At 41.8% G+C, this 27,626-nt stretch overlaps 1 protein-coding gene across 1 annotated transcript in view; it reads right to left on the reverse strand.

Moving 5' to 3' along the window:
- Positions 1-10,643: 10,643 nt before the first annotated feature.
- The window catches only part of LOC132816158 (WD repeat-containing protein 48), a 127,497-nt gene continuing 110,514 nt past the window's right edge, over positions 10,644-27,626 (reverse strand). Inside the window, exons 14-19 of the mRNA XM_060825641.1 lie at positions 22,937-23,032; positions 20,304-20,409; positions 19,849-19,936; positions 18,140-18,216; positions 13,538-13,730; positions 10,644-11,945 (exon numbers count right to left, since the gene is read on the reverse strand). Coding sequence (XP_060681624.1) covers positions 11,850-11,945; positions 13,538-13,730; positions 18,140-18,216; positions 19,849-19,936; positions 20,304-20,409; positions 22,937-23,032 — 656 coding nt within the window. The 3' untranslated portion in view covers positions 10,644-11,849. The remainder of the gene's footprint in view (positions 11,946-13,537; positions 13,731-18,139; positions 18,217-19,848; positions 19,937-20,303; positions 20,410-22,936; positions 23,033-27,626) is intronic.

Below are 27,626 nucleotides of genomic sequence, written 5' to 3' on the forward strand. Positions count from 1 at the left end.
AGGTTTCTGATAGGAGATTCTGATCAGGGCTCCTTCTGAAATGCACCTCTGTATTTCCATTCTGACAGGGCTCTAGTGGTGCAGCATCCACTGGGAAAGGCAAACCACAGTCCCCCTTTTTACGGCAATCAGCTGCTATATTCCGAAACATAAAAGGTCCAGAATCACAGTCTGTCACTTGGACAGCTAATAGTGCTTAAGGCAAGTGAGGGGGTTAGGATGCCAGGGTGGTCAGGTAAGTGAACTATCCTGGAGTGTTCAGGATAGGTTCAGGTTGGATGGGAGATATTGGGTTCCGGGCGTGAAGGAACTTTTGTGGGTCAGGGAGGGTGGGTGTGTATCAGGTTGGGGGCTGAGAGTTAAGTAGTTTGGGGCAGGGGTGGATAAGTATACTGAGAATCAATCAGAAATTGGACAAATTTCAAATAGTTTATTTTTTCTGAGTAACTATTAAGAATGGTGGAATCCTCTGAATTCTCTGTTTTAAATGACTACTTTCAGAAGAATTCAGATTACATAGTGGAATCTTCAATTTGCAGGAAATTACTTTGGGGTCATCAACAATAAGGATTGCACAAAGGCCCCACCCATAGCTTCCAGTTAAGCTATAGAAACACTGATCTAGCCATCGGAAAATCTGTCCAATTGTAGCAAATGAGTCATCCTGAAATCCCATGTAATCAATTCTATTGCATAGGTATTTACAGCACAGAGTAAATATTTGATTTGATTGGGTGTGCTGCACAAGAACATCTTCCCAACCCAATGTAAAGATACACTGCTGTGGACCTTAATAAAAAAAACTGGGAAACAATTTCTTGCAACATTTAAATTTCTCAGATAATGGTTGGTTTGAGAAAGTTTTCTTGGTCATCTATGTGCCCAGTTGAAAACTGTAGGTAGTAAGCAGATGGAATGCGGTGAAATTATTTCTACTGGCTATGACTGTTCAGCATTTAACACCTGCAGATTTCTACCAAAGCTACAACATGCAGCTCCAGGAATGAAGAATCTGTTGAGCATACCTCACAGCATCAGAAAGAGAATCAATAGTTTCTGGAATGTATGGCCCAGAACTAGAATACTCAAGGAGTTCAAGACTCTATACTCCAGAGCATGGCGATGGAAGAGAGTTACTCGGAGTGGCTATGATGCAATGCTCAGCATCATTTATAACTCTTCATGGGGCGGCACGGTGGCTCAGTGGTTAGCACTGCTGCCTCACAGCACCAGGGTCCCAGGTTTAATTCTAGCCTTGGGCGACTGGAGTTTGCACATTCTCCCCGTATCTGCGTGGGTTCCCTCCAGGTGCTTCGGTTTGCTCCCACAGTCCAAAGATGTGCAGGTCAGGGTGAATTGGCCATGCTAAATTGCCCGTAGGAAATGGGTCTGGGTGGGTTACTCTTCGGAGGATCAGTGTGGACTTGTTGGGCCAAAGGCCTGTTTCCACACTGTAGGGAGTCTAATCTAATCATATTCTGAAGTGCATGCATCCAAATGCAGCAAGACCTAAACCATGTTCAGGCTTGGACTAATGAGTGGTGGAATGATGGATAATGAGTATCTTCATCAAGAATGAATCTAAACATTACTCCTAGACATCACCATTGCTGGTTTCCATCACCAATATTCTGGAGGTTACCATTGATCAGAAACTGGACTGGACCAGCAAAGTAAATGCTGCAGCTGCAAGAGCAGGTTAGATACTGAGAATTCAAAAGTGAGTAACTCACTTGCTGACTCTTCAACGTCTGTCCTGTATTTGCAAAGCACAAGTCAGGATTTTGATTGAATACTTACCAATTTGCCTGGATTGGTGCAGCTCCAACAACTATCAAGCAACTTGACACCATCCAGGACAAAACAGCATACTGATTGTTTATGTATATGATACCATCCACGGAACACAGAATAGTACAGCACAAGAAGAGGCTCTTCAGCCCACATCTGTGCTGATCACGACGCTTTTCTAAACTAACCCCATCTACCTGCACGTGGTCTGTATCATATGTTTGCTAAATGTCTCTGAAACATTGCTTTCATGTCTACTTCTAACACCTCCCTTGGCAACACATTTCAAACACCTACCACCCTCTTTAAAAACAAGTCACTTTGCACATCTCCTTTAACCTTTTCCCCTCACCTTGAACCCAATGACCCCTAGTATTTGACATTTCCACCTTGCTGATACCTCTCCTAATTTTATGTATTTCTATCAGATCACCCCTCAGCCTCAAACACTCTAGTGAAAACAATCCATGTTTGTCCAACTCTCCTTACCGCTAATACACTCCAATCCAGGCAATGTCCTGGTAAACTACATCTGCACCTTCTCCAAGCCTCCACATCCTTCCTTTAGTACGGTGACCAGAACTACATAATACACCAACTTTGGCTGGAGGCTTACTTTGGAGGTGCACTGAAGATGTTACCTAGTAGGGTGATGAAACGTCTGAAAATAAACCTTCCAGCTCAAACCTACATCCAGAACCTTAACCTGAGCTACCAATCTTCTCAAAAGTCACTAATGTCCTCACCACTAGCCTATAATTTCCTGGATTATCCTGGTCCCCCACTTAAAGGAAGGAACATTGGCTATTCTATAATCTGGGACTTCATCTGTGGCTAAAGAGGATACAAGAATCTCTGACAAGACCTCCCAAAATCTCCTACCTTGCCTCCCTCAGTAGTTTGGGATGATCCAATCAGGCCCTGGATACTTATCGACTTTAATATTTTTCAAGACACCAAACCTCTCTTTCTTCATGTTACCAACAACTCTTCATTCCCTCCACTATCGATGTTCAGTAGCAGCAGCAGTGTGTACCATCTACCAGATGCACTGCATAATTTCTCAAAGGCTTCTTTGAAACTACTTTCCAAACCTATGACCATTACCAACTCAAAAGAGCAGCAGACACATCCAATCACCACCAAGCCCCCCTCCAAGGCACTTGACTTCCAGCGGCACGGTGGCACAGTGGTTAGCACTGCTGCCTCACAGCGCCAGAGACCCGGGTTCAATTCCTGACTCAGGCGACTGACTGTGTGGAGTTTGCACGTTCTCCCCGTGTCTGCGTGGGTTTCCTCCGGGTGCTCCGGTTTCCTCCCACAGTCACAAAGATGTGCGGGTCAGGTGAATTGGCCATGCTAAATTGCCCGTAGTGTTAGGTAAGGGGTAAATGTAGGGGTATGGGTGGGTTGCGCTTCGGCGGGTCGGTGTGGACTTGTTGGGCTGAAGGGCCTGTTTCCACACTGTAAGTAATCTAATCTAATCTAATCTAATCATTATTACTGTTCCTTCACTATCACTGTTTCAAAATCCTGAAACTTCCTCCAACAGCAAATAGACTGCACCAGTTCAAAGTGGTAGTTCACCACCACTTTCTCAAGGGGAACTCAGGATGGGCAATTAATATTAGCTCAGCAAGTAACAACCACTTCGGATGAACGAATAAAAAAATTACAAAATGGGAGATTGAAAAATATGTCAAATTAAAAAATGCTCTTTTACTTCAAGGCATGTATTTCATAAATAGCTTTTAGCCTCTTCATACAGACTGGTCTTTAATAGACCCCTATTTTGTAGGTGCTGGTAAAGCCAGCAAATAAACCCAACCGTAATAATAAAAAGGTTAAGAAACTGAAAACCAAAACTGTGAAGTAAACAAAACTAAAACATTTTTCTAGCAGCTAATTATAAGGGATGATTGGGAAATGAAATTCTGCTGCTCTTATTTTACAGTTCAAAACTTTTACCTACATCAAGCGAGTTATTTTTTCCCCTGATTGGAGTATTCAAAAAAAAAACCAAAGCCAAGCTCAGCAGCAAGACGAGAAATGGCCAGCCAGTCTGTTAGGCAGGACAAAGGACATCTTGCTTTTCTTTGACTGATCACAGAATCTTTGAAAGTCTTGGTTTAACACCTCATGTACAGGATTGCTGTTAAGCAATACTCACTTGGTGTAGTGCGAAAGTATCAGTTCAGTTCATATGCTCTGAAGTGGATTCACATCTTTCCTGGAGCCACATGTGTGCTACATTTACATGGAGTCACAGCACAAGACTGGCACTTAATAATTAGATTTTCATTTGTTGAAACTGTATTAGGGTTACTTGTATTGTTAATATAAAGGGAATCTCTAAATTCCAATATTAACATAAAAGCTGTATGCTACATCTGTAGTATAATTTTGTAAGGCGAAAACTCTTCCCTTCGAGTTGGATTCTGAATCTATAAATAATCCAAAAATGCAGCCAGACAGGTCAGACTGCTGTTTGTGATCCTATCTCACCACACCTGAAAAGAAAGCAGATCCTCAACTCCAACTGAGTTGCTTCCTGTTATGCAAGTTCTCTTATAAGTTTACATCACAGCAAGCATTTGGAAGCACCTTTCAAAATTCATCAGTTCAACTTCTGTTGCACCCCATACAAAAAAAAAGCCTGAAGGATAAATGCCTTAGAAATCCAGAAATATAAAAATCTTTTAAACAAAGCTGTATATTTATAAGATGTGGAAATGTGGCACATTTGTCACTCCTTGGGTGTTGCACCATCCCGACAGATTTCCAATTAAATATGCCATGGATCAGTCTGCTTTAATGAGCTAGGTGAACAGGCTCACAATGTAATGCAAGGCTGGAGGGAAGGTGTAACTTGAGTAAGTCAGAGTGTGTCACAGGAGTATTCTGTAAAAAGTTTTCACCATACAGCATTAAAGCTGTACTTCCAAATAAATCTGTTATACTATAACCTGGTGTTGTGTGCTTTTTTTTAAAACTTTGTCCACCCCAGTCCAACACCGGCCCCTCCACATCGTGGCTATCATACAACACAACATTGCAGCATGGATGAAATATAGGAAGCAGTGGAGCAAACAGACCTTGAGAAACCAATTCTGGCTGATCCCATTTGTATTTAGCCACCAGTGCAGGATATGCAAAACCCATATTAAACCAGTATTTTTATTAACTAATATTTATATCCCGTGTTGAGGGTATTTTGCAAACAGGCATTGGCAGTAAAAGGTGACAACCATGGCCAACAGTGCAAGTTTAACCAAACCCTTCAATAATACTAGTTTTACAGAAAAAAATAATACACAGCAGTTAGTAAGGGATAGTTTATTGACCCATTAATGGCCTGACTCCATTGGAGGAAAGATTTCCCAGGTAAATGTTTTAGGTAACGATTCGATTAAACCTGTTAGATACGGAGATTGGATGCATATTTCCAGCATGTTGTTATTTCATCAAGTGATTGAATAACTTCAGTTTGTTATTTAGAATAAATGCAGAATATTCATTATGACCCATCAGTATCTGAAAAGGGGCATTAAGAAGTTGTACGTTTTGAGATGGGAATCCCGTTCTGTAAATGCCATTTCTGTTAAAAGTTCACCATACTAAGCCATAATTACCTTTTCCTTTTCAAATGTAGACTGATGTAATTGCTAATTTTTCTGGGTTTTGAGTATATTTTTGGTTTCATGGCATTTGAAGGTTTTTCATTGATCTCTCGACAATAATTTGGAACCTTCAATAACAAGACTCTCAGTTCTGGAGTAGGAGTTTGAAATAATAGCTGACAGCAGGGGGATTGCTTATTACTGGATGATGAACAAATGAGTAAAAAATGAGGTCTGCAGATGCTGGAGATCACAGCTGCAAATGTGTTGCTGGTCAAAGCACAGCAGGCCAGGCAGCATCTCAGGAATAGAGAATTCGACGTTTCGAGCATAAGCACAAATGAATCAAGGTTTCCTCCATCACTGTCAAATTTGCAATATACTGTACTAGGCTGCTACAACTATTAATTAAAAATAAGATTCAAAATAAACTGTGCCTCCCTGCCCCACCCCAAAGATCAACCTCAATGATCAACATAACAAAGCCTGCACATCCTCCTCACTAGCCTGCCTGCTGTGAAACAGGGTTAGTTTGAAGAGAGTGCGTAATTTCAAATGGCCCAGATTCGAAAGAGTGCTGAAAATCTGTTGCTGGAAAAGCACAGCAGGTCAGGCAGCATCCAAGGAACAGGAGATTCAACGTTTCGGGCATGAGACATTCTTCAGGAATCCTGAAGAAGGGCTCATGCCCGAAACGTCGATTCTCCTGCTCCTTGGATGCTGCCTGACCTGCTGCGTTTTTCCAGCAACACATTTTCAGCTCTGCTCTCCAGCATCTGCAGTCCTCACTTTCTCCTCGCAGATTCGAAATAGTGCCAATTGCTCGCATCCACGTGAAGCTCGTAAAACAAAATATATAATTAATAAGGATGTAAAATTAACAGCTTGGGAAAATCACAGTAGATCTGATGATTTTTTTGCCACCCTCAAAATTAAACTTTTTCATCCATTAAACTCGTCAGCAAACACTCATTCATCAGATACAGATGCTTAAAACATGCTGTACTTTGCCTCAAAGTCCAATCCTGTAAAATACCCAATATCACAGCGGGTACAAGTTGCATTTCACAAACCTACCATTCTGGTGCTTTCTGTGACAAAGAATGCCAGGTTTAAGATACAGGAATAGATGTAAGCCGTTCAGTACATGGAATCTTCTCTGCCATTCAACGAGATCATGAAATGAACATTCCAGGTGTCTTCCTTATCTTCTGAACTTTACACTAGCTTTTTGCAATTCATGTACAAGGGCCCCCTAAGTGCTATAGCCTTCTGCAGTCATCCTCCATTTAAATAATAGTCAGCTTTCCTACTCTTCCTGCCCAAGTGCATAACTTCACATTTTCCTATATTCCATCTGCCAAGTTTCTGACCACTTGTTTAAACTGGTCTATACTCCTCTGTTGATTGTGTCATCCTCACTCCTTGCTGGACTGATACACTTTAGGAACGGTGTTTGTGACAATCCAAAATCTTAGGACTCGTGCTGTTGCTCTACTAAATATGAAAATCCAGGAAGTTCATACAACTTTAACACAAAAAACGTAGGTGAGAATTGCCACCCTTTTACTGTCAGAGGGTACTTTCCTGTCCTGCTAACAGATTTTTTTTTAAATAAAAGAAACTGTCTGTTACTTTTCATTGAAGAATGTGAGATTGCTGCTGAATCTGAATTTCTGTCTAAACCATCTAAATGCTTCTTTGAAAATCTAAACCATTCTTCAGAAGAACTTCCAAACTTATGATTGCCACTATACGTGAGGAAAGTAGTTATTAGGGAACATCTAGGTTCTGAAGAGATGGCATGTTGGACTTGAAATATTGCTTCTTTCTCCACAGATACTACCAGACCTGGCAGTTTCTTCAGCAACCTCAACGTTTGTTTCAGATTTCCAGCATCTGCCATATTTTGCTTTTATTGAAGGGAACATCATTAACTCTAAGTGCTGAAGTGAAAAGTAGTGAAGTTATTGTAAAAACTGCATTGCCCATCATTAAAGCTCACCCTTAAGACTACTGAATGGAAGTTCTACTTGCCATATTATAAAATAGATATAATAGGTCATTGAGAGGGTGCTGGGATTTATAAGGATGATATTAGAAGTTATGTATATGGTAGAAAGGCTTGTGGTATTTTCTTACAGAAAATGTTGGAAAGGTGACCCAGACATCTTTAAAATAATGAAAGACTTTGATAGAGATGTCAGAGGGAATAGTTTCCTCTTTTGGGAGACAGTAAAACTAGAAACAATCAATACAAGGCATCAACCAAAAAATCCTCTTAGAATATCAAAGAAATATCAACGCTCAGGAGTGTAGTGGGTGAAGCCAATGGATGGATTTAAGGATAAGCTGGACAAGCAAGAGGGATTTGGGAAACTTTGGGAAGTTGGGTACGAAGGTGCATAAGGGGGAAGCATAAATGCCACTACAGACTAGTTTGGTTCTCTCTCAATCACACTATGCCCTTTTGGAACATGATAATCCTTCTCCATCATATACAGTCATACAGAATAGAAACAGACTCTTTGGTCCAACCAGTCCACACTGACCATGTTTCCAAACTAAACTAGTCCCACCTGCCTACGTATGGCCCAAATCCCTCTAAACCTTTCCTATTCTTGAATTCATCCAAAGGTCTTTTAAATGTTGAAACTGTACCTGCATCCACCACTCCCTTATCCCTCCATACATAACAGCACAGTGGAAGAACCTAGCACACAGGCTTCTCTGGTGCAGTGGTTGTATCCATATCTGGGAGTAAAGAGGCCTGTGCTCAAGCCCCACTTGCTCTAGAAGTGTGTTGCAATCTCTCTCAACGGGTCGATTAGAAAACTATTGAGGAACTCCTGCAGAGATATCCCTGGAGCTGATCTCCAATAACCATGACCATTTTCCTTAATACTAGGTATGACTCCAACAGTAGTTATCGAAGTTTTGCCCCTGATTTTCATTGGTTCCAGGTTGTCTCCTTGATGCTGCACTTGATCGAATGCAGCCTTGATGTCGAGTGCCATCATTCTCACCCCACCTCTGAAATCAGCTCTTTTTGTCCATGTTTGATCCAAGGCTGTAATGCGGTCTGGAGCTGAGTGGTCCAGGTAGAACCCAGTCTGGGAATCATGGAGCAGGTTATTGCTGAGCAGGTGCCGCTTGGTAGCACTACTGATGACACCTTCCATCACTTTACTGATGATCGAGAGTAGACTGATGGGACAGTAACTGGCTTTTTGCTGAATTTGTTCTAACTTTGTGTGCAAGACATACCTGAGCAATAGATGCTACAGTTGAAGCTGCACTGGTCCAGCTTGGCTAGGGGAGCAGCAAGTTCTGGACCACAAGTCTTCAGTACTAATGCTGAAATATTGGCAGGACTCTAAGCCTTAGAAGTACCCAGTACCTTCAACTGTTTCTTGGTATAATATGGAGTGAATCAAATTGGCTGAACATGGAAAACCTCTGGAGGAGATGAGATGGGTCATCCACGTCTGGCTGAAGTCTGTTGAAATACTTCAGCCCTGCTTTTTGCACTGGTATGCTGAGCTTCCACATCATTGAGGATTGGATATTTGTGCAGCCTCCCCTACCGTTAGTGAGTTGTTTATTTGTCCACTACCATTCACATCTGGATGTGGCAGGACTGCAGAGTTTAGATCTGATCCATTGGTTGTGGGATCACTCAAGCATGACCGTTCCTTGCTGCTCACACTGTTTGGCACGCAAGTAGTCCTACTTTGCAGCTTCACCAGATTGACACCTCAGTACGAGGTATTTCTAATGCTGTGCTTGGTGTGGCCACCTGCATTCTTTATTGAACCAGGGCTGATCCCTTGGCTCGATGTTAATGGTGGAGTGGGGGATATGCTGGACCATGATGCTGCAGATTGTGGTGAGGGTGTTCTTCCTACATCAACAGATACCCTGAAATGAATTAAAAAGTATTCCAATATTTAAAATAAGTTGAAGAATTCTATTTTTTAAAACAGAATTATGTGGGAACTAAAGACACTTTCACATCCAATAAACAGTTCTCCTTCCATTAATGGTCGAGCGCATTATAATAAGGACAAGAATCCTAAAAAAATTCTGATTCATGTCATCAATTATCTGTAAACACTTTTGGGTGTTAGAAGGCAATAAAATTGAGAAAAAAAGCCCCACTTTATAGCTAAGGAAGACAGATGTAAAAACGTAGACAGGTGTAAAAATACAGTAGCCCATATTTCCTGCAAAGTCCTACACTCAGTCACATAAAACATTGAGCAATGTGAGGTTGGTTGAGGGTTAAATATTTCTCCCCTGCTGTTTGTTTGAGGTAGTGCAGCCGATCACTGTTCACAGAAAAGGCCTCAGTTCAAGACAGAGTTGTCAAAGCCTCAAGCTGCTTGCATATCTCCAAACTTGTCAAAAACAAACCAATAGAACTGTGGATTCCGGAAATTACAAAGTGCGAGAAAAACTCAGATCTGGCTGAATCTGTGAAGAGAAGTCAGAGTTAACATTTTGGGTCATAGAATCTATAGAAGCCCTACAGTGGAAGCAGGCTATTCGGCCCGTTGAGTCCACACCAACGTGCCCACGGTGCATCTCTCCCAGACCCACCCCTAGCCATGTGACCCTACATTTCCCACGACCAATCCACTTAAGCTGCACACCTTTAGACTGTGGGAGGAAACCGGCGCACCCAGAAGAAACCCTACTGACACAGGGAGAATGTCTCTGTAGAGTTTGCACAGTGGCCTGAGGGTGTAATCAAACCCAGGGCCCTGGCATTGTGAGGCAGCAATGTCAATCACTAGGCCACCGTGTCGCCCCAGAATCCAGGGACTCTTCTTCAGAACTGACCTTTCTGAATTCATGGTGATTTTACTTCCTCTAACTTCAGCACAAAAAAAAACTTTTCTTTGACACACATTCTGGTACAACCTCTGGTCTCAGCATGAAATTAGTTGGTGTGCATAGGTCAACGGATAGAGGAAGGCTACAAGAAAATCACACTGGCTCAAAATGGACCATTGCTTAAAACTAGCAATAACATACGTCTGTGGAATGAGCTCATTAATTGTTCATTATTTTTAACATCAGTTAAAACTGGATTCCTCAAATTGGAAAGGCCTGGAACTCAAGTATAATTTACAACATAAAATATACACTGAAGTTCTGTGACAAAACATCACAAAGTTATCTGGTCTGTTTTGTGTATATCCAGTGTATTAGATTGAAAGTACCACATCGAGTTAAATATTACTTTATTCCAGCCTTCATGTTTCAACTCTGGAACTGGACCATCCAAAAGGAGTTAGTTTTGCAATCAACTACAAAGTCTCAAAGCTTTTACTTAAAAAATCCTTTTAAAAATCTGGTCTGTTAATAGTCGGTTGAATAAAAAAAAATCTTATTTACAACAAACATCTCAAGATTGGTCTTGGATCAAGATGACTTGCAGCCCACTGGACCTTTCTCCTCTAATAATATCAATCATATCATAAAACTAAGTGCAATTGCTTGACTTCAATCTATTTGAGCTGTGATCATTCCAACGCAAAGAAATATATACTGGCATCTGTCATAAACCTGTCCTGTTAACTGGGAACTTGTGCCCTCGTGTCCTATCTATCTTTAGTTTGTCCCAAATAAAGCAGCTGTACAAAGTCCCCTGCTCTGACACATCAAAAGATTAACTTTTGACAAATGTAGCACCACTAGCTGAATTTAACAAAATAACAGATTACAAGGTGCAGGAACAGTCAATCAGGGGCATAGTTCACAAGTAACAAGCACATTTAACGACTGGTGACACTAAGTTCAACAGCAGCAATGAATCTGATCTTTGCACACTGCCTTGTAATTCCACGTGCGCACCTCACTTCCCAAATGAGCCAACAAAATTAGTGGCATTAAAACGACATCTAACAAGAAAACATCTGGAATGTATGGAAAGAAGAATTTGCAGTGATGGGTAACATCACATAGTAAGGTGACAGCAATAGCTAGTGTGGTGCCCATGCAAGAAATGGTGCTGGGTAGGCAATGTGTTAGAAGCAAATAAAGGACACCTACTGATGAATCAGTTACGTCCATTATCTGGATCATTTATCTATGCTTTGTACACTGGGCAGTGTCTTCCCCACCATACTATAAAAGCTACAGTAATCTCCAACCTGCCCATTCAAATCAAGACAGTGCACTGGGATTAAATTCAATTTACATTCTGCAATCTTCCTATATTGTGTAGCAGTAGATCTTTCCATAGAATTTGACGCTTTTATCCATACTGGACTAAAATCGGTCAGTGAGCTGGGTCTAACGCAGAGCAGTGCGTGGAGCACTCTGCTCTTCTAACCCTTTACAGGTAAATGAGATTAGGCGCCGACAAGAAAGTTCGCAATGAGACTATTGGCCTCTGAGTCAAAACACTCTGCCATTTCCGATTAAACATCACGTCGACTTCTGACGATAGTGAAGTGTCAGGTCTCCTCCACTCTTCCAGATGAAATGTTTGACCGTCCGCAGGTCCATGTTTGGATCCAGCACCTGGTGGGGGGTTAAATTTAAATAGTGCGAGAATCAAAACATTTGAGGATATTAACGTGATGAGAATTACCAAACAAATTAAACTACATAACAGGGTAGGATGATCAATGTGGAACCATCTTCAGCTGGCTGTTTGCGTGCAACCTCTTCTGAGCAAACAATTATATGGGTTTTTAGGCAGCAGTTTTGTCAAGGAACATCTTCATGGACTTTATATGATAAAATAATTTTGACAGGTAAAGACTTACGAGGTAACATGGTGAACATTCTATGTCACATCTCATTAACAGGTTGATCTGTCTCTTTTGGTGATAGAAAAGTGGCTAATATTCTGCCAAGATTTGGTCCTAAGTCTTTCATTTTCATATGATCCACAAAAGCAAACAAATGGAATTCCTGAATCACAGCCCAACACCTTTGACAATACAGCACTCACTCTGATGGAGTGGTTGGCTTGGGGAATCATCCCGGCCATGGTACTGGAACTGTTATTGCATTAAATTCTGGTCACCACAGGGGGCTCATGGGGAGAGTATTGGTATTTACACTGGTTCCCAGGGAAGTGTGTCAGTAATTACACGGGTGTCCCAGGATGCGTGCGGGTATTTAAGGAGGCATCCCGTGGAGTGTGCCGACATTTACGGAGTGCCCCATGTCGTGCGTCAGTTTTTACAGGTGGTCCCAGGGAGCGTGTTGGGATTTACAGGGGTCCTGGTGAGTGTTTCGGTATTTACAGGCAGGGTCTCGGGGAGTGTGTTGGTATCTAGAGGTAGCCCAGGTGATTGTGTCAGTAGATTAGATTACTTACAGTGTGGAAACAGGCCCTTCGGCCCAACAAGTCCACACCTATGAGGGTTTTATTAGAAGGATGTGGAAGCTTTAGAGAGGATGCAGAAGAGGTTTACCAGGATGCTGCTTGCATGACAGGGCATGAACAATATGAGAGGCTAGAAAAACTTGGATTGTTTTCTCTAGAGCAGCAGAGGGAGAAGTCTATAAAGTTACAAGATGCATAGATAGGGTTGGCTGTCAGAATCTTTCCTCCCAGAGTTGAAAACGTCCAATACTAGGAGGCATGCATTTAAGGTGATAAGGGAAAGTTCAAAGGAGACATGAGGAGCAGATTATTTTTTTTTAAACAGAGTGGCAGGAGTTTGGAACACGCTGCCAGGTGGTGGTGGAGGCAGATACAATTGGGACATTTAAGGGACCTTTAGATAAGCACATGAATATGTAATGTGGTGAAGGGCCGCCAGAAGGGATTGGTTTGATTTGATGTCATGTCCAGCACAACATCTTGCTGTGCTGCACTGTTTTATGTTCTGTAACTCTGAATGTTTTCTTAGAAGAGTGCCATAGTATCTTTTACATCCACCTGGGGACTTTGATTTAACCTCTTGTTAATGAACCACTCCAAAATAAATAGTGCAGCACTCCCTCAACATTGCCTTCAAGTATCAGTCAACATTATGTGTTCAATTATCTAAAATGAATCTTGAGCCTAGAAACTCGAAGCAGAAATGCTACAACAGATTAAGTCCACAACTACTAAACCTTCTGAGGTTAACAGACAAATAAGGGAACAAGCTTACCTGATCCTGACAAAGTAACTCAATCTTCTCCTCTGCTAGCACAGCAATGTCTTCTTCTTTGTCCTGCTCCCCAGGTTTCTCATTGTTTGAGGAGCTAGTTGTTTGTGATTCATTGTCTAGGTTGATGATCTTCTCGTAAACATGCTCCATCACCTTTCGAACTTGTAGCATGTCACTAGCTGACAAACGATCTCTGGAAAATTGTTCAGAGGTGGATGTTGTTATACATGATTGCAATTTATCTCTGAACACTGATTAATGTATTCATAAATCAAATGAAAGGACAAAAAAGCTCGTGTTAAAAGTTAAAGTTCAAGACTAATTTAACAGCAGACTAGCTGGCATCTTAGAAAAATTACATTAATATAGTACGTAAGAATATCTGGACATCCCAAAGGGCTTCACATGGCCAATAAGTACTTCAGAAATGCAGTCACCGTTGAAAGAGCAGCCAATCTGTGCTCAGCAAGCTTCCACAAACTGCAATATGATAATATAGAGGGGCTCTTTTTGGGATGGTGATTGAGGGATAAATATTGGTCAGGACACATGGGGAGAGAGAAAAAAAAACACTGCTCTTTTCTAAAATAGTTCCAAAGGATAATTTACATACACCTTAGAAAGCAGACAGGATGCCACTAAAGTCTTATCTGAAAGCGGGCCCGCCGACAGCGCAGCCCTCCCTCAGAGCTGGCCCGCCAACAGCGCAGCCCTCCCGCAGTGCTGGCCCGCCAACAGCGCAGCCCTCCCGCAGGGCTGGCCCGCCAACAGCGCAGCCCTCCCGCAGGGCTGGCCCGCCAACAGCGCAGCCCTCCCGCAGGGCTGGCCCGCCAACAGCGCAGCCCTCCCGCAGGGCTGGCCCGCCAACAGCGCAGCCCTCCCGCAGGGCTGGCCCGCCAACAGCGCAGCCCTCCCGCAGGGCTGGCCCGCCAACAGCGCAGCCCTCCCGCAGGGCTGGCCCGCCAACAGCGCAGCCCTCCCGCAGGGCTGGCCCGCCAACAGCGCAGCCCTCCCGCAGGGCTGGCCCGCCAACAGCGCAGCCCTCCCGCAGGGCTGGCCCGCCAACAGCGCAGCCCTCCCGCAGGGCTGGCCCGCCAACAGCGCAGCCCTCCCGCAGGGCTGGCCCGCCAACAGCGCAGCCCTCCCGCAGGGCTGGCCCGCCAACAGCGCAGCCCTCCCGCAGGGCTGGCCCGCCGACTGCGCAGCCCTCCCACAGTGCTGGCCCGCCGACTGCACAGCCCTCCCGCAGTGCTGGCCCGCCGACTGCACAGCCCTCCCACAGTGCTGGCCCGCCGACTGCACAGCCCTCCCACAGTGCTGGCCCGCCAACGGCACAGCCCTCCCACAGTGCTGGCCCGCCAACTGCACAGCCCTCCCGCAATGATGGCCCACCGACCGCACAGCCCTCCCTCAGTGCTGCACTAGACAGGGCTGCTGGCTTAGAATTTAGTGCCAAACTCTCTGGGGTATAGTGGCACTTGAACCTACAAGTGTTTTTTTTCTTAAAAGGCAATCATGCCAGCAAAAAAAAACTTTAATAACTTAGGCCCTGGCTCCAATAAACCTCCATTCAAATTTGAAATCATCATTTTATTTTATTTTAAATTGTCATATTTTTGCATTGAGTGCTATGGTCTGCAGAACAATTATTCAAGTTTTGGATATCAAATGATAAAGCATTTTTTAAAAAAAAACGCAGAATAAACACTCACTTTCTAGAGTCACACTCCTTTATAGTGCACAGCAAATACATAAAGATGTACAGAATAGGTGCAGGAAAGGGCCATTCAGCTTTTCTAATTTGCATTACCATTCAATATGATCACGGTTGATCATCCAACTCAGTATCCTGTTCCCCCTTTCTCCTCATACCCTTTGATTGCTTTAGCCTGAACAACCATATCTAGCTTCTTCTTAAAGACATTCAATGCTTTAGCCTCAACTACTTTGTGAGAGAATCCCACAGACTCAGTCTCTGGACAAAATAGTTTCTCCTCCCAGTCCTAAAGGACCTACCCAATATCCTCAGATTGTGACCCTGGTTCTGGTCTTCCTGGTCATTGGGAACATCCTCCCGATGTTCACCCTCTCTAGTCCTGTGAGAAGGTTATAGGCTTTATGAATTCTATCACATGGTTTTAAACTCCACTGAATGTAGTCCACATCAGTCTTTCTTCATAGGTCAGTGCTGCTATCCCACAAATCAGTCTAGTAAATCTTTGTTGTCTGCACAGCCAGAACATTCTTCTCCAGGCAGGAGACCAAAACTGCAAACAATATTCCAGGTGAAGGCCCTGCACAATTACAGATGTCAAGGTACTGTACGCAAATGCAGAATCAAGTTGGCCAATAGTTTTTGCATCAGATCAGGATTTTAGGAGCTTTCAGATTAAAATGATTTGCAAACCAATCTTAAACCGCATCATTCGATCAGGCATTCAAATTAAAAAAAGAGAGAGGGGACATAACTGTGATTGTTTTTGTGAACTGCTGCTGCTCCTTCTAGGTGGAACTTGGCAAAGCACGGTCTGTATTTTCTGAGCTCAACACAAAGAACCCAATTATTGAGAACATTTTGTCCTTGGGATTAGTATTAGATTTACAGGAGAAATATCACAGCACAGGAGTGCTTTGAGCTGCATTGGATCAGAATTAGCAGCTTGAATTTACCTGGAACATTTGCAGATGTATCAAATTAAAATAGTTGCTGGCAAGCACTCACAAACGAGTATAATTGTCCACCTAGGAAATTCTGTACGGTTAAAATACACTGCGGCCATCACAAATCTTTGACGTGGATTTAGCATGCGTGTGATTCACTCTTTATCCTCCTCAGCCAAGCTCTGCCGAGCTATTTGTTTGTAAAACAGCCAGCAGTTTAGAGAAAGCTCAACACTGCCTTCTCAGGGCAATCAAGTTTGGGCAGTAAATAAAGGTCTTGTTAGCAATGACCACATCCTATGGAAAAACATACGGTGGAAATGGTACTTATACTGGAGCGAACCCAGAAAACCAAATCACGCAAAATTGGACTGTGGGAACGTGAAAGGCACTAGCCCAGCTAGTGCTGGACCAATTAACATGAGTGGCTTGCTTGGGAAAGAATGGGGAGCAAATCAGAATTAATTGAAGAGACACAAGGGTTAACAAAACAACAAAGTAAGTACAGTGATCTGAATGGTCTGCTTCAAGTTCTTACATTCCCTTGGCAGAACTACAAAGACTTCTTGTAAATCAAAGCAGACGGTAACAGCATGTGCAGAAGCAGTCAAAAACTCAGCTCGCACAGCTGGGTATTAATTAATGGCAGCAATCACATCACAGACAGAAGATCATTATAGTTCATTTTGCCTTTGCTCTTTCTGGGGCAGAAGTTTGCCTTTACTAGACTGAATAGCAGACAATAGGGACCTTTATCCTCTGACACTGTGCTATGCATTTGGGCAGCAATTCAGCCACATTTTGAAGTTTACGGGTAAACTACCAGAGACTAAAATAACAGGATTAATATACTTCCTCTTGCCCTACCTTCTTTGGGAGATGTATTATCTATTAAAAATGATTCTCAATCATCCCTGTCATTTTCAAAGACAGAATACTGTAGTTAATGCCTCTTAGAATGGGGGTTCAAAGGGATTGATAATGGGGAAAGTATCGTGAGAGAATGGTTATCCACATACTGAATGGATAGACCTCATGGTTTACCCCTCTCTCCGGTTGGCCATTTTGAAGATCCTTCAAGGCTGCATGGCATTGCTTGACAGGTTTGTTCTTGGAGAGTAACAAAGTCATAGAGTTTTACAACACATCAACAGGCCTTTCAGCCAATCATGTCGCGCTGGTCATTAAGCACCTATCTATTTGAATCCTGTTTTCCAGCACATGTCTGAAAACTTTATGTGCAATGGCATTTCAAGTGCTCATTTAAACACTTCTTTGATGTTGAGAGCTCCTGCCTCTACCTTTTAGACGGTGAGTCCCAGATACTCAGCAGCCTCTTGGGTGAGAAACCCTTTCCTCAACTGCCCTATTAACATCCTGCTTCTTATTTTAAGTCTATACCTCCTAGTTATTGACCTTTCCACCAAAGGGGAATATTTCTTCCAATCCACCCTAGCCTCTAAATTTTGTAGACCTCAGTCAGGTCCAGGTATGCCTGAACTCTCTTCTGAAATCAGCAGAGTAGCTCCAGAACACAAAGCTCAGTGATATTAAGCAAACACTTTGAAGTGGAAAAAATTTGCAGTTAATACTGACAGTTTAGCTTCTGTGAACAGTTTTCCCAACCACCTTAAATACCAAAAGAATAAATCAAATAGGATTAAGTTCAACTCTTCTTTAAACAAAAGATGTTCTACCACTACAGTATCACTTTACAAAATTCACCACCTTGATAACTTAAGCACAATGTTCAGTTCAGAAATTCAACGATCTTAAAACTTCATTTGTATATTCCCACTGATCAAACTCAGGGCCAAAGAACAAAATGTCCAAAGGTGAACCAGAGAAAAGGCAGCTGTTCTCAGCATCAAAGCAGGGTCAATTTATTTACTTGGGGAACTGAAATTTGTACTGAAGATCTCTTTAATTCTGCCAACTTACTTTTTAAGTGTCTTTGCTCCCGAAGAAGAATGAGGCTGGAGGTAGAATGGAATTTTGTTGAATTTGGGCATGTTTTTCTGCAAAAGAATGGAAAAACTTAAGAGTGGCACAGTTAAGTCACAGCTGTCACAATGACAAAGAAACATGAAATGAGAAACTCAAAAAGGGGAACATAAAGCCAAGATGATTTTGTAACAACTATTTGAGTCAAGTTATGGTGTTTAAATAAAAAGCGCTGCCTTATTTTTGAGATTCCCATTCAGATAAGTCAACAGCAGCCAGATTTTCCAGCAGATTCATCTTGACTGCTGTGCAAAAGATTCCGCATCATCAGACTTTTAATGGAAAATGAAAATGTGGCTCCAATTCACGCAAATCTGCTTTAAGCAAATGGAAGGGGAAAAGCAATTTAGAAATGGCCACAGTAAGGCACCATTCTAGGTATTTAATCACACACAGAATGCAACTGCTATGAGGCAGGTGAAGTAGCAAGATGACATCAGAGTCAAGTGATGCAAGAAACTTGAAAAACCTGACCAAAATTCACTTTAATCGGCTTGTTAAAAGGGACACGGAGGTACGTTGACTGAAGTTTGAGATGACGACTGCAGGTCTTGGCAAACCACTATAGCAACAATAGTGCAGCACTTTGTTAAGTTGGAATTTATAAGCAGAGGTTAATGAGGTGGTTAGTCTCACGCCTCCTATCTGGAAGGTAGGCCAATGTTTCCACTTCTGGAGCATGGGTGTCACTGGCTGGACTAGCATTTAATGCCCATCCTTAGTCAGTCTTGAGGAGGTGGTGGCGAGTTGTCTTTTTCAACTGCAGCAGTCCACTGGAGGGGGCGCAGAGAAGATTCACCAACACATTACCTGGGATGGAGCAGTTCAGCTCCGAAGGTAGACTGGATAAGCTACAGTTGCTTTCTTTAGAGCAGCGAAGGTTGAGAGGAAATCTGATTGATAAATGTAAGATTATGAGGGGCTTGTTCAGGATAGATAGGAAACAGCTGTTCCTTGTAGTTGAAGGATCAATAATGGGGAGGGGAGGGGTGCAATTTCAAGATGAAAGGCAGGGAGGTTTAAAGGGTCTATTGAACTATACAAGCCAAGATGATCCCAGTTCATGTGGAGCTGGTGGATCTCAGCTTAAGCAATCCTTACAATAATGTAATACCAATGGGAAGAAAGGTTGAAAGAAAACCCAAGTGTTGCTATTTCTCACCACTATCCAGTTCAGAATCTGGGCTCCAATTTCTTACCATTGTGCTCAGCAATACTGCAAGTGAACACGATGAATTTGGATTAAGTCACTTATTATTTACTGTTAATTTATTAAGAGCATCATGAAACAATATTGCTCTAATTCTGGCCTCAGGTGCATTCCCATTATAAATGCCCCACCATTGGTGACCATGCTTTCAGTCATGTAGATCCCAGGTTACCTTGCACATTACACATCTCTTTTCCTCATTACCCTCCAAGACATTGCATAAAACCTATCCTTTTGACAAGGGTTTTGTTTCTTATGTGACCCTGTGACATACTTTGCCTTTATGCTTGTGAAAAGCTGTGGGACATCTCATTGTGTTAACGGTACAAGTTATTGCAGTCAGGGTAGTAACATTGATCTAAACATCAAACAAATGTTTGATGTTGAAATGTTAAGAGCATTTCTGTGGAAGTGGGAGAATTGAACCATCACTTACGTCTACAGTGATGTCGATAACCCACTGAGGCACAGTTTCATTTAGAAGCATTGATTCAGTTTCACCTCCTGCATCACGGCACAATAGCCTGCAAAGAACAACAAAATGAAGTTATTCTGTCTTTGCTCAATGTTTAGGGAATAGGCACAGTGAAAAGGGGAAAATGCTCATGTGGTGAGATCAGTTTTGAAAATCAAAAATTCACAAATTTAGTCAAGAAACGAAATGGTTCCTTTGACTAAAATTGAACCTGCAGAGCAAACTAAGAATCTCTCCAGTTTCACTGCCAGATTTTAACGTTCGATCTTTTGTAGGTTTATTTAGCAGTTGTAACATAATTCGGCATTGATTTAGGCTGTGTACTTAATATTCTCCTGAACACATGCTGAAGCCACCATATAGTCTATACAGTTATTGGTCACAACAATATGGGAAGTTATGGTAGCATACAATACCTGAAGAGAGTGCGACCACCTGCTTCTCCAAAGATGACTGGAGTATGTGGTGGCACCTGGAAATAACCATTGCCCTTCTGAATTCGATTTTCTTGCTCCCCATTAACTAAAATGAAAAAAACCCAACAATTTTCTTAAATAAAATTAACTTAAAATTAGCTCTCTGGTATATGTAGAGCCATTTGTAAAAACATGCCATTTTTGGATGAGAGAAATTCAACAGTTAAAAAACCTCAGTTGCTCAGAAATAAATTTATTTCTAAATAGAATCATAGCACCAAATCAGGCCAGTTGGACCAAATATCTATTGGTGCATTAATGCTCCACATGAACCTCCTCCCATTAGGTCCATCTATTCCTTTCTTATGTGCTCATCCAGCTTTGTATAAACGCACCCATCTTACTGGCCTCAACTGCCACGTGTGGTAGAATGGTGCATACACAGGGCCGAGAATACCTCGCCTTCTTGTCTGTCTGTCTGGTAGCATGGAGCATCTTTCCTGCCTGACGTGCAGCCTCTTCCTTACAGATTCATTATCATCATCATCATCCCAGCATTCACAGTTCAGGCTGAATGAAGCCACTCACTTTCACGCTGTTCACTGCCATGAACTACGGAAATGGCATGGCATACAGCAAGTTGCAAGTGAGCCCATTCTGACCCTACTTTCCAGTACCTAGTCCATAGTCTTGCAGATTAGAGCTTCAGTTTCAGTTCTAGGACACACAACCCCTTTGGGTGAAAAAGGTTTCCTACACATCCTCTTTAATCCTTTTGTCAATCACCTTAAAACCATGTCCTCAGGGCCTCTAGGGGAACATACCTTCTCTACCCACTCTAGCCAAGTCCCTCTGTCTCATGTAGGCTGCTTATTGATTCATCAGTGTAAGTCCTGAGCTTAAAGAAATACTTTGATAGCAGCTAAGTAAAAAGAATGGATGAGCCAAGACATGAACTTGCCTTCAAAAGTGGAAATAGAACAGAATAATTAACTTGGGCAAGAAAAGGCCTGTGATTGCAGCTGCAGCTTCTTGCAGGTCAGCCACTTTCACTGAGCTATATTTGCAGTGTGTCTGCAGTCTGGATAAAGAGACGTGTTGGCTAGATACCAGTGCAAGCCAGAGGTAGCATCTGTCAATTGTTCTGGGAATGTAGCTGATTAGAAATTAAAAATTGTCTTTTGTTTTAAAGCTTAAAATCTTTAAAGAAAGAAATATAAACAGGACACCAATGCAACATATTGCAAAACAGGATTTTCATTACTACCCCTGACTCCCTCCTACTATACAGTGCAAACTGATATTGCTTCCTTGCATATAATGTTACTGTTCAAGCCACATACGCTTTATCTCCTTTGAAAAATTAGTGTCAGCTTCACTAATCGCACTGATATCAACCACTAATGTAACGAGCAAGGACAATTAAGTTTGAACATATTGCATTACTAGAAAGAGCCAATTCATTCCTAGTCATGCTCAGTCAATTGCTGAACTAGGGCAATTTTGTAGAACTCAAAATAATAAACTTTAACATAATATAATAGTTCTGTTCCTTTGATGGAAATCTGGGCAAGAATGATGTAGGCAACTTGTAATCAAGTGAAGAAACAAATCACTGATAGAAACCATTTAATGTGGTTTAAATACAGAATTCCATATCATCTACTGGAGGACGGTGGGGGGGGAAACAGGAGAATGGTAGCTGATCTATCACTTCTAGCTATGGAGTTAAAAATATTAAAATAAAGAGACTTGTTTCCTTTTATCTTTTTCTGATGCAATTTCTACTTTTGAAGAGAGGATCATAAATTAGCTTGTTCTTTATATTTACTTAACTGTTGTCAAAGTTTTGCTCAAGCTCTAACAGTTTATGTCTTTGTCCTCCTGCCTATCTTCTCCACTTTTTCCTTTCCTGCTCATCACTAATGCTCTCTTCCTCCTTAATGTAATATATGCTAAACTCCCGTCTTGCTTGTGAGGTGCATCATGTGGGATGAATAGTCCTTTATCTCTGTATACTTCATTATAGCATCACTTATTCCAAATATAAATGCAAGTTCTTTCAGTTCAGCCTGCATTAATCTGCTTTTAAGTGCAATATTCTTTTTAATCACAAGTTTCCACTTTATGCATCTGCTGCAGTCAGAAAGGTTTGATTAGTCTGTGTGTGTTCAGTTGGGAAAGAATTACAAATGGAGGCAGTTTACTGAAATTCCTTCACAGGCAACAACTGATGAAATTCACTGTTTAGCACATTTCTTTTCTTAATGCATACTTTTATTTAAGATAGCAGCATGACTGCTTAAATTTAAACTGGATACAATTGCCATATAATGGCAACAATCAGAATTGCTGAACAAGCAACACAAAGAGTATTAGGCCATCGCTTGATTGATGCATTGAGTTATCAGTATCAGGTTCTCAATACAGTTTATTCTGCTCGACTGGAAAGGGGCCTGATCCAGAGTACTAGATGTATGTTGCGCAATTGCATCAGTACAAATAAGAGACGTTTGCTCACCCTCTTAGCTGCCAATGACGTGCACCATATAGAGTCCAGGCAGGAAAAAGGAGAAAGTGAGCATGCAATTTTTACTTTATACTCAACACCAACCCGGATATAAAATACTGACCCATATTCATTTCATTTTCTTCTTCATCCATTGGAATGATGTGTGTTCTTGGCCAATATTCCAACAGAGCCTGCAGCAATAGTCCTCCAAGGTTAACTGTAGCATGGAAGCAATTAATTTAATCAAAATGAAATGGCTAATAAAATATTTTCAAGCAGTTAGACAAGAATAAATTAGATATTTAAAATCTTAATCAGAATTTAAAAATGTACTAGACCTGAATAGATCAAACTGATTTCCAGGAGAGGGATAATTTAACAGTATCTTAAATACATATGCTTTTCCCATGCATAAATAATGGAAACGACTCACAGGGAGCTGTGTCATAATTCTATTTACCCAACTCTGATCCAAACACGAGACGAGCCGAGAAGGAATCAACAATCACATGTCTTGAGAATTTGAAATGAACTTTCATAGAAAGCACGCTGAGTCCTTTGGGAGAGCAAGTTCTAGTCTTCCATGGCCATTCGAGTGAAAGGCCTTTCCAATTTCTCTTTAATAGGGCTGGGCTTTAATTTAGTTTTTAATTTATAGTTTTCTTGTTCTGGATTAACGTAGTTCCTCTGTAGTTACCACTTCAAATCCATCAATTTATGGACAACTTCTAAACAATGAATTACAATTATGTTTCTGCAAGTATTGGTTAGAATTTAACCGTTTAAGTCATGGGATAATTCTGGGAAATGTCTGCACTTCTTCCAATACCCATATACTTTCCTTGAAATCCAATGTTTCAATGTGAAGAGGATGACTTTGCTGAATCAAGGCTCTGTACAACTGAAACATCAAGTGCTCACTCCTGCATTCCAACCCTCTTGTAAGCAAGGTTAAAACCTGATAGTCCTTTTGATTCTTTATGGTTCATATTCATTAACTTCTAGTTACTTGCAACCGTGAAATCTCCATTCTATTTGTTCCTTCACAGGTCCCAGCCTCTCACCATTAAGATTGATACCTGATTGGTATTTCTTGGATCCATAGTAGAAAACAACACAATTTTAAGAGACACTAATCTTGCTCCTTCATCTAAGCCATTAGTATATATTATGAAAAGCTGGTTCACTTGCATCCCAAAGATTGAATTGACTGGGTGCCAAGTGCAATCTCTAGCAGTTCTGCATCTTAGCTGACTCTCAGAATTCCCATGCATATGACATTAGGTTTAGCAGGGTGTGGAGATAAAAACCTGACTAAGAGCAGGCAACACATCTCTCTACTTTCCCAGCAGGACTGTGTCTGCCCTATAATTGTATTACATCTCTTACTATTTAAAATTTACTCAAAATTTAGAAGTAGTTAAGGTGAATTGCACCATCTGTAAAGCTTCATAAAGACACTCAGCAAACAAATGCCTACTGTCCACAAGTGTAGCAGTACACAGAATTTACATTATACCAACAGGCTACAAAAACAGATATTGCTGGAAAAGCTCCGCAGGTATGGCAGCATCTGTGAAGAGAAATCAAGTGACTCTTCCTCAGAACTTTGGGTCACTCCGCCTGAAACGCTAACTGATTTCTCTCCACAGATGCTGCCAGGCCTGCTGAGCTTTTCCAGCAATTTGCTTTTGTTTCTGATTCACAGTATTCGCAATTCTTTTGGTTTTAATTTAGGAACAGGTTATTTGGCCAAACTGATTGCTATTGCAAATGAACCTCCCAAAATAAAAGTAGTTACAGCTATGAGAAATCAAAAGATATCATTTTTTCAGATTCTTTTTTCATGATGCAATACTACTTGCAGGGCCATGATTTATTGCCTATCCCCAATTGCCCACGTTCTGAGATGATTATCTCAGAACAGCAGATTTCTGTCCCTTAAGGACATTCCTAAACCAGATGGGTTTTTATAACAACAGTTTCATGATCAATACTTACAACACTAACATTTTAGTCCAGATTTAATTAATTCAGTGTATTTAAATTGTACAGTTCAGAGTGGGAGTTGAACATCAGTCCAGACCGCTGATCAATTCAGAAATATTTTCACCACTGTGCTATTGTTTTTTTTTCTAGTGGGCTGGTTTGATTATTGGACAGTTTGGAAGGGCTGTAAATGGTCAGGCTCATATTACCTTCAGTAACAGGGAGAAAGTGAGGACTGCAGATGCTGGAGATTAGATCAAGCCTCATTCCTGATGAAGGGCTTACGCCGAAAGGTTGATTCTCCTGCTCCTAGGATGCTGCCTGACCGGCTGTGCTTTTCCAGCACCAGACTCTTGATGCTCATATTCAGTAATATTACACGCAAGTGAAATAAGAACATTTCAATACCCTTACATTAAACTGCTGAAATTTCAGTGCTTAAGTGGCTTTCTTGGCTCAGTTCCACACAATAGTGATTTAGTTTAATCCTATTTTCATGTTCTTCTCTCACATCCTTCAATACAATTCCCTTGTTAGTAACTTGGCCTCAATAGCTACTTGCAGTAATATGATCTGCATCCTAAGTCCTTTGTGTGAAAAAAGCCTTTCATTTCAGTGTCTACTCTGAATAGCAGAACATTTTTATTTTAAAAATCAGAGTTCTGAAATTTAAAATTGCTTTTCAAATGTCTCAGGTTATATTGCTACTTCATCTGTTTGTGGAGGAGTAAAAAGAGACTACAGCAGTACACAATAGAAAAGTGATTGTCATGATATCAAAAAATGGCATGAGCATGGTAGCTATTTATCCTTCAGATGTAGGTGTTGCTGGTTGAGCCAGCATTTATTGCTCATACTTTGGTGACAAGGAGGTGTAGGTCATTTGATTAGGTATCCCCAGAAGGCTGTCGACGTTTCCAGGATTCAGATCCACCAACAGTGAAGGAAAGGTGGTATATTTCTAAGTCAGAATGTAAAGTGGCTTAGAGGGCAATTTGCAGCTGCTGGTGTTTCTATGTATCTACTGCCCTTCTGCTTCTAAAACAATAGCAGTGGGTTTAGATGGTGCTCAAACGCCTTAATGAATTTCAGCAATGTATCTTTGAGATGGTAGACACTGCTGCTACTGAAGGAAACGAATATTTTTGATTATGGTGCTAATTAAGCAGCTTTGTTCTGGATGCTGTCGAGCTAGAATATTGTTGGAGCTGCACTCAAGTAGGCAAATGGGGAGTGTTCCACCACACTCCTGACTTGTGCCTTGTAGATGGTTGACAGGCTTTGGAGAGTCAGGAAGTACTCACTGTAGTGAATCTAATCTCTGACCTGCTCTTTAGCCACTGTATTTATATAGCCAGTCCAGTTGAGTTTCTGGTCAATGCTAACCCCACAGGGTGTCGATAATGGGAGTGTCAGCAATGTCAATGTCAAAGGGCAATGATTAGATTTTCTCTTGTTGGAGATGGCTTTGCCTAACACCTGTGTGGCATAAACATTGTCTACCACTATCAGCCAAAGCCTGGATATTGTCTAGGTCTTGCTGCATGTGGACATGCCCTGAAGTTGAGTGGACAGACCTTGAACATCACAATCATCTGTTGTGCCAGGTATGACTCAAACCAGCTGAGTTTTCCACCTAATGACCAGTAACTCTAGCTTTGCTTGTGCTCAATGATACCACACTCAGTCAAATGGGGCCTTATGTCAAGGTCAATCACCCTTACTTGTGGAATTCAGTTCTTTTGTCCACGTTTGAACCAAGGCTGTAATGAGGTCAGGTGCGGAGTACTCAGCATCAGTGGATAGGTTGTTACTAAGCAAGCTCTAGTTGATAGCACTGTTTAAAGGCCTCTTCCATCACTTTGCTCATAGACTGCAAATGATTCAGGAGGTAATTGGCCTAGTTAGATTTTTGTGCATATGCCAAACCTGGGCAATATTACTCCTGTTCAGGTGGATACACTGTCGTAGTTATATTGGAACAGCTTGGCTGGTGATGCGATAAGTTCTGGAGCACAAGTCTTCGGTATTATTGCTGGAATGTTGGCAGGCCCCATTGCACAATGTACTCTGGGTGGGCACATAGTATGCAGTGCCTCTAGCTATTCCTTCACGTTAGATGGAGTGAATTGAATTGCTAAGAACAAGCATGTGAGATGCTGGAGACCTCTAGAGGAGGCAAAAAGAATCATCCACTCAGCATCTCTGACCCAAGATTACTGCAGTCACTCGAGCCTGACCTTTTGCCTCCACCATTGACAGTAGGGATATTTGTGAAGTGTCCTCTTACAGAGAGTTAATTCTTGACCACCAGTCATGACTGGATATAGGACTCCAATGCTTAGATCTGATCCGTTGGTAGTGAAATCTCTAACTGTCTATCACTTGTTGCCAATCAGGCTTGGCATACAATTAATTCTGTGCTATGGTTTCACCAGGTTGGTTTCTTACTTTTAGGTGCACCCAGTGCAGCATGCCCTCCTGCAATCTTCATTGAACCAGGGTTGATGCCATTAACATCAAGCAAAGGCAATGTAGGAATACAATTCTGCTGCTGATGGCCCACAGTGCCAGGTCATGCCAGATCTGTTCAAAGTTCATTCCATTAGTACACTGATAGTACCACACAAAAATGAGGCAGGGCATCTTGCTGTGAAAATGGATCTTTGACTCCACTACGACTGGGCAGTGGGTTCCATTACCGATACTGTCATGGAAGGTACATCTGCAGTACACACACTGATGAGTATGAGATCAAGAATTCCCAGAGCACCTCCCTCCAGACTGTATGCCATTGTGCCATCACCTATGCTAGGTCTGGC

Source organism: Hemiscyllium ocellatum, chromosome 5 (assembly GCF_020745735.1).
Source record: "Hemiscyllium ocellatum isolate sHemOce1 chromosome 5, sHemOce1.pat.X.cur, whole genome shotgun sequence".
In the NCBI taxonomy this organism is placed as follows: domain Eukaryota; kingdom Metazoa; phylum Chordata; class Chondrichthyes; order Orectolobiformes; family Hemiscylliidae; genus Hemiscyllium; species Hemiscyllium ocellatum.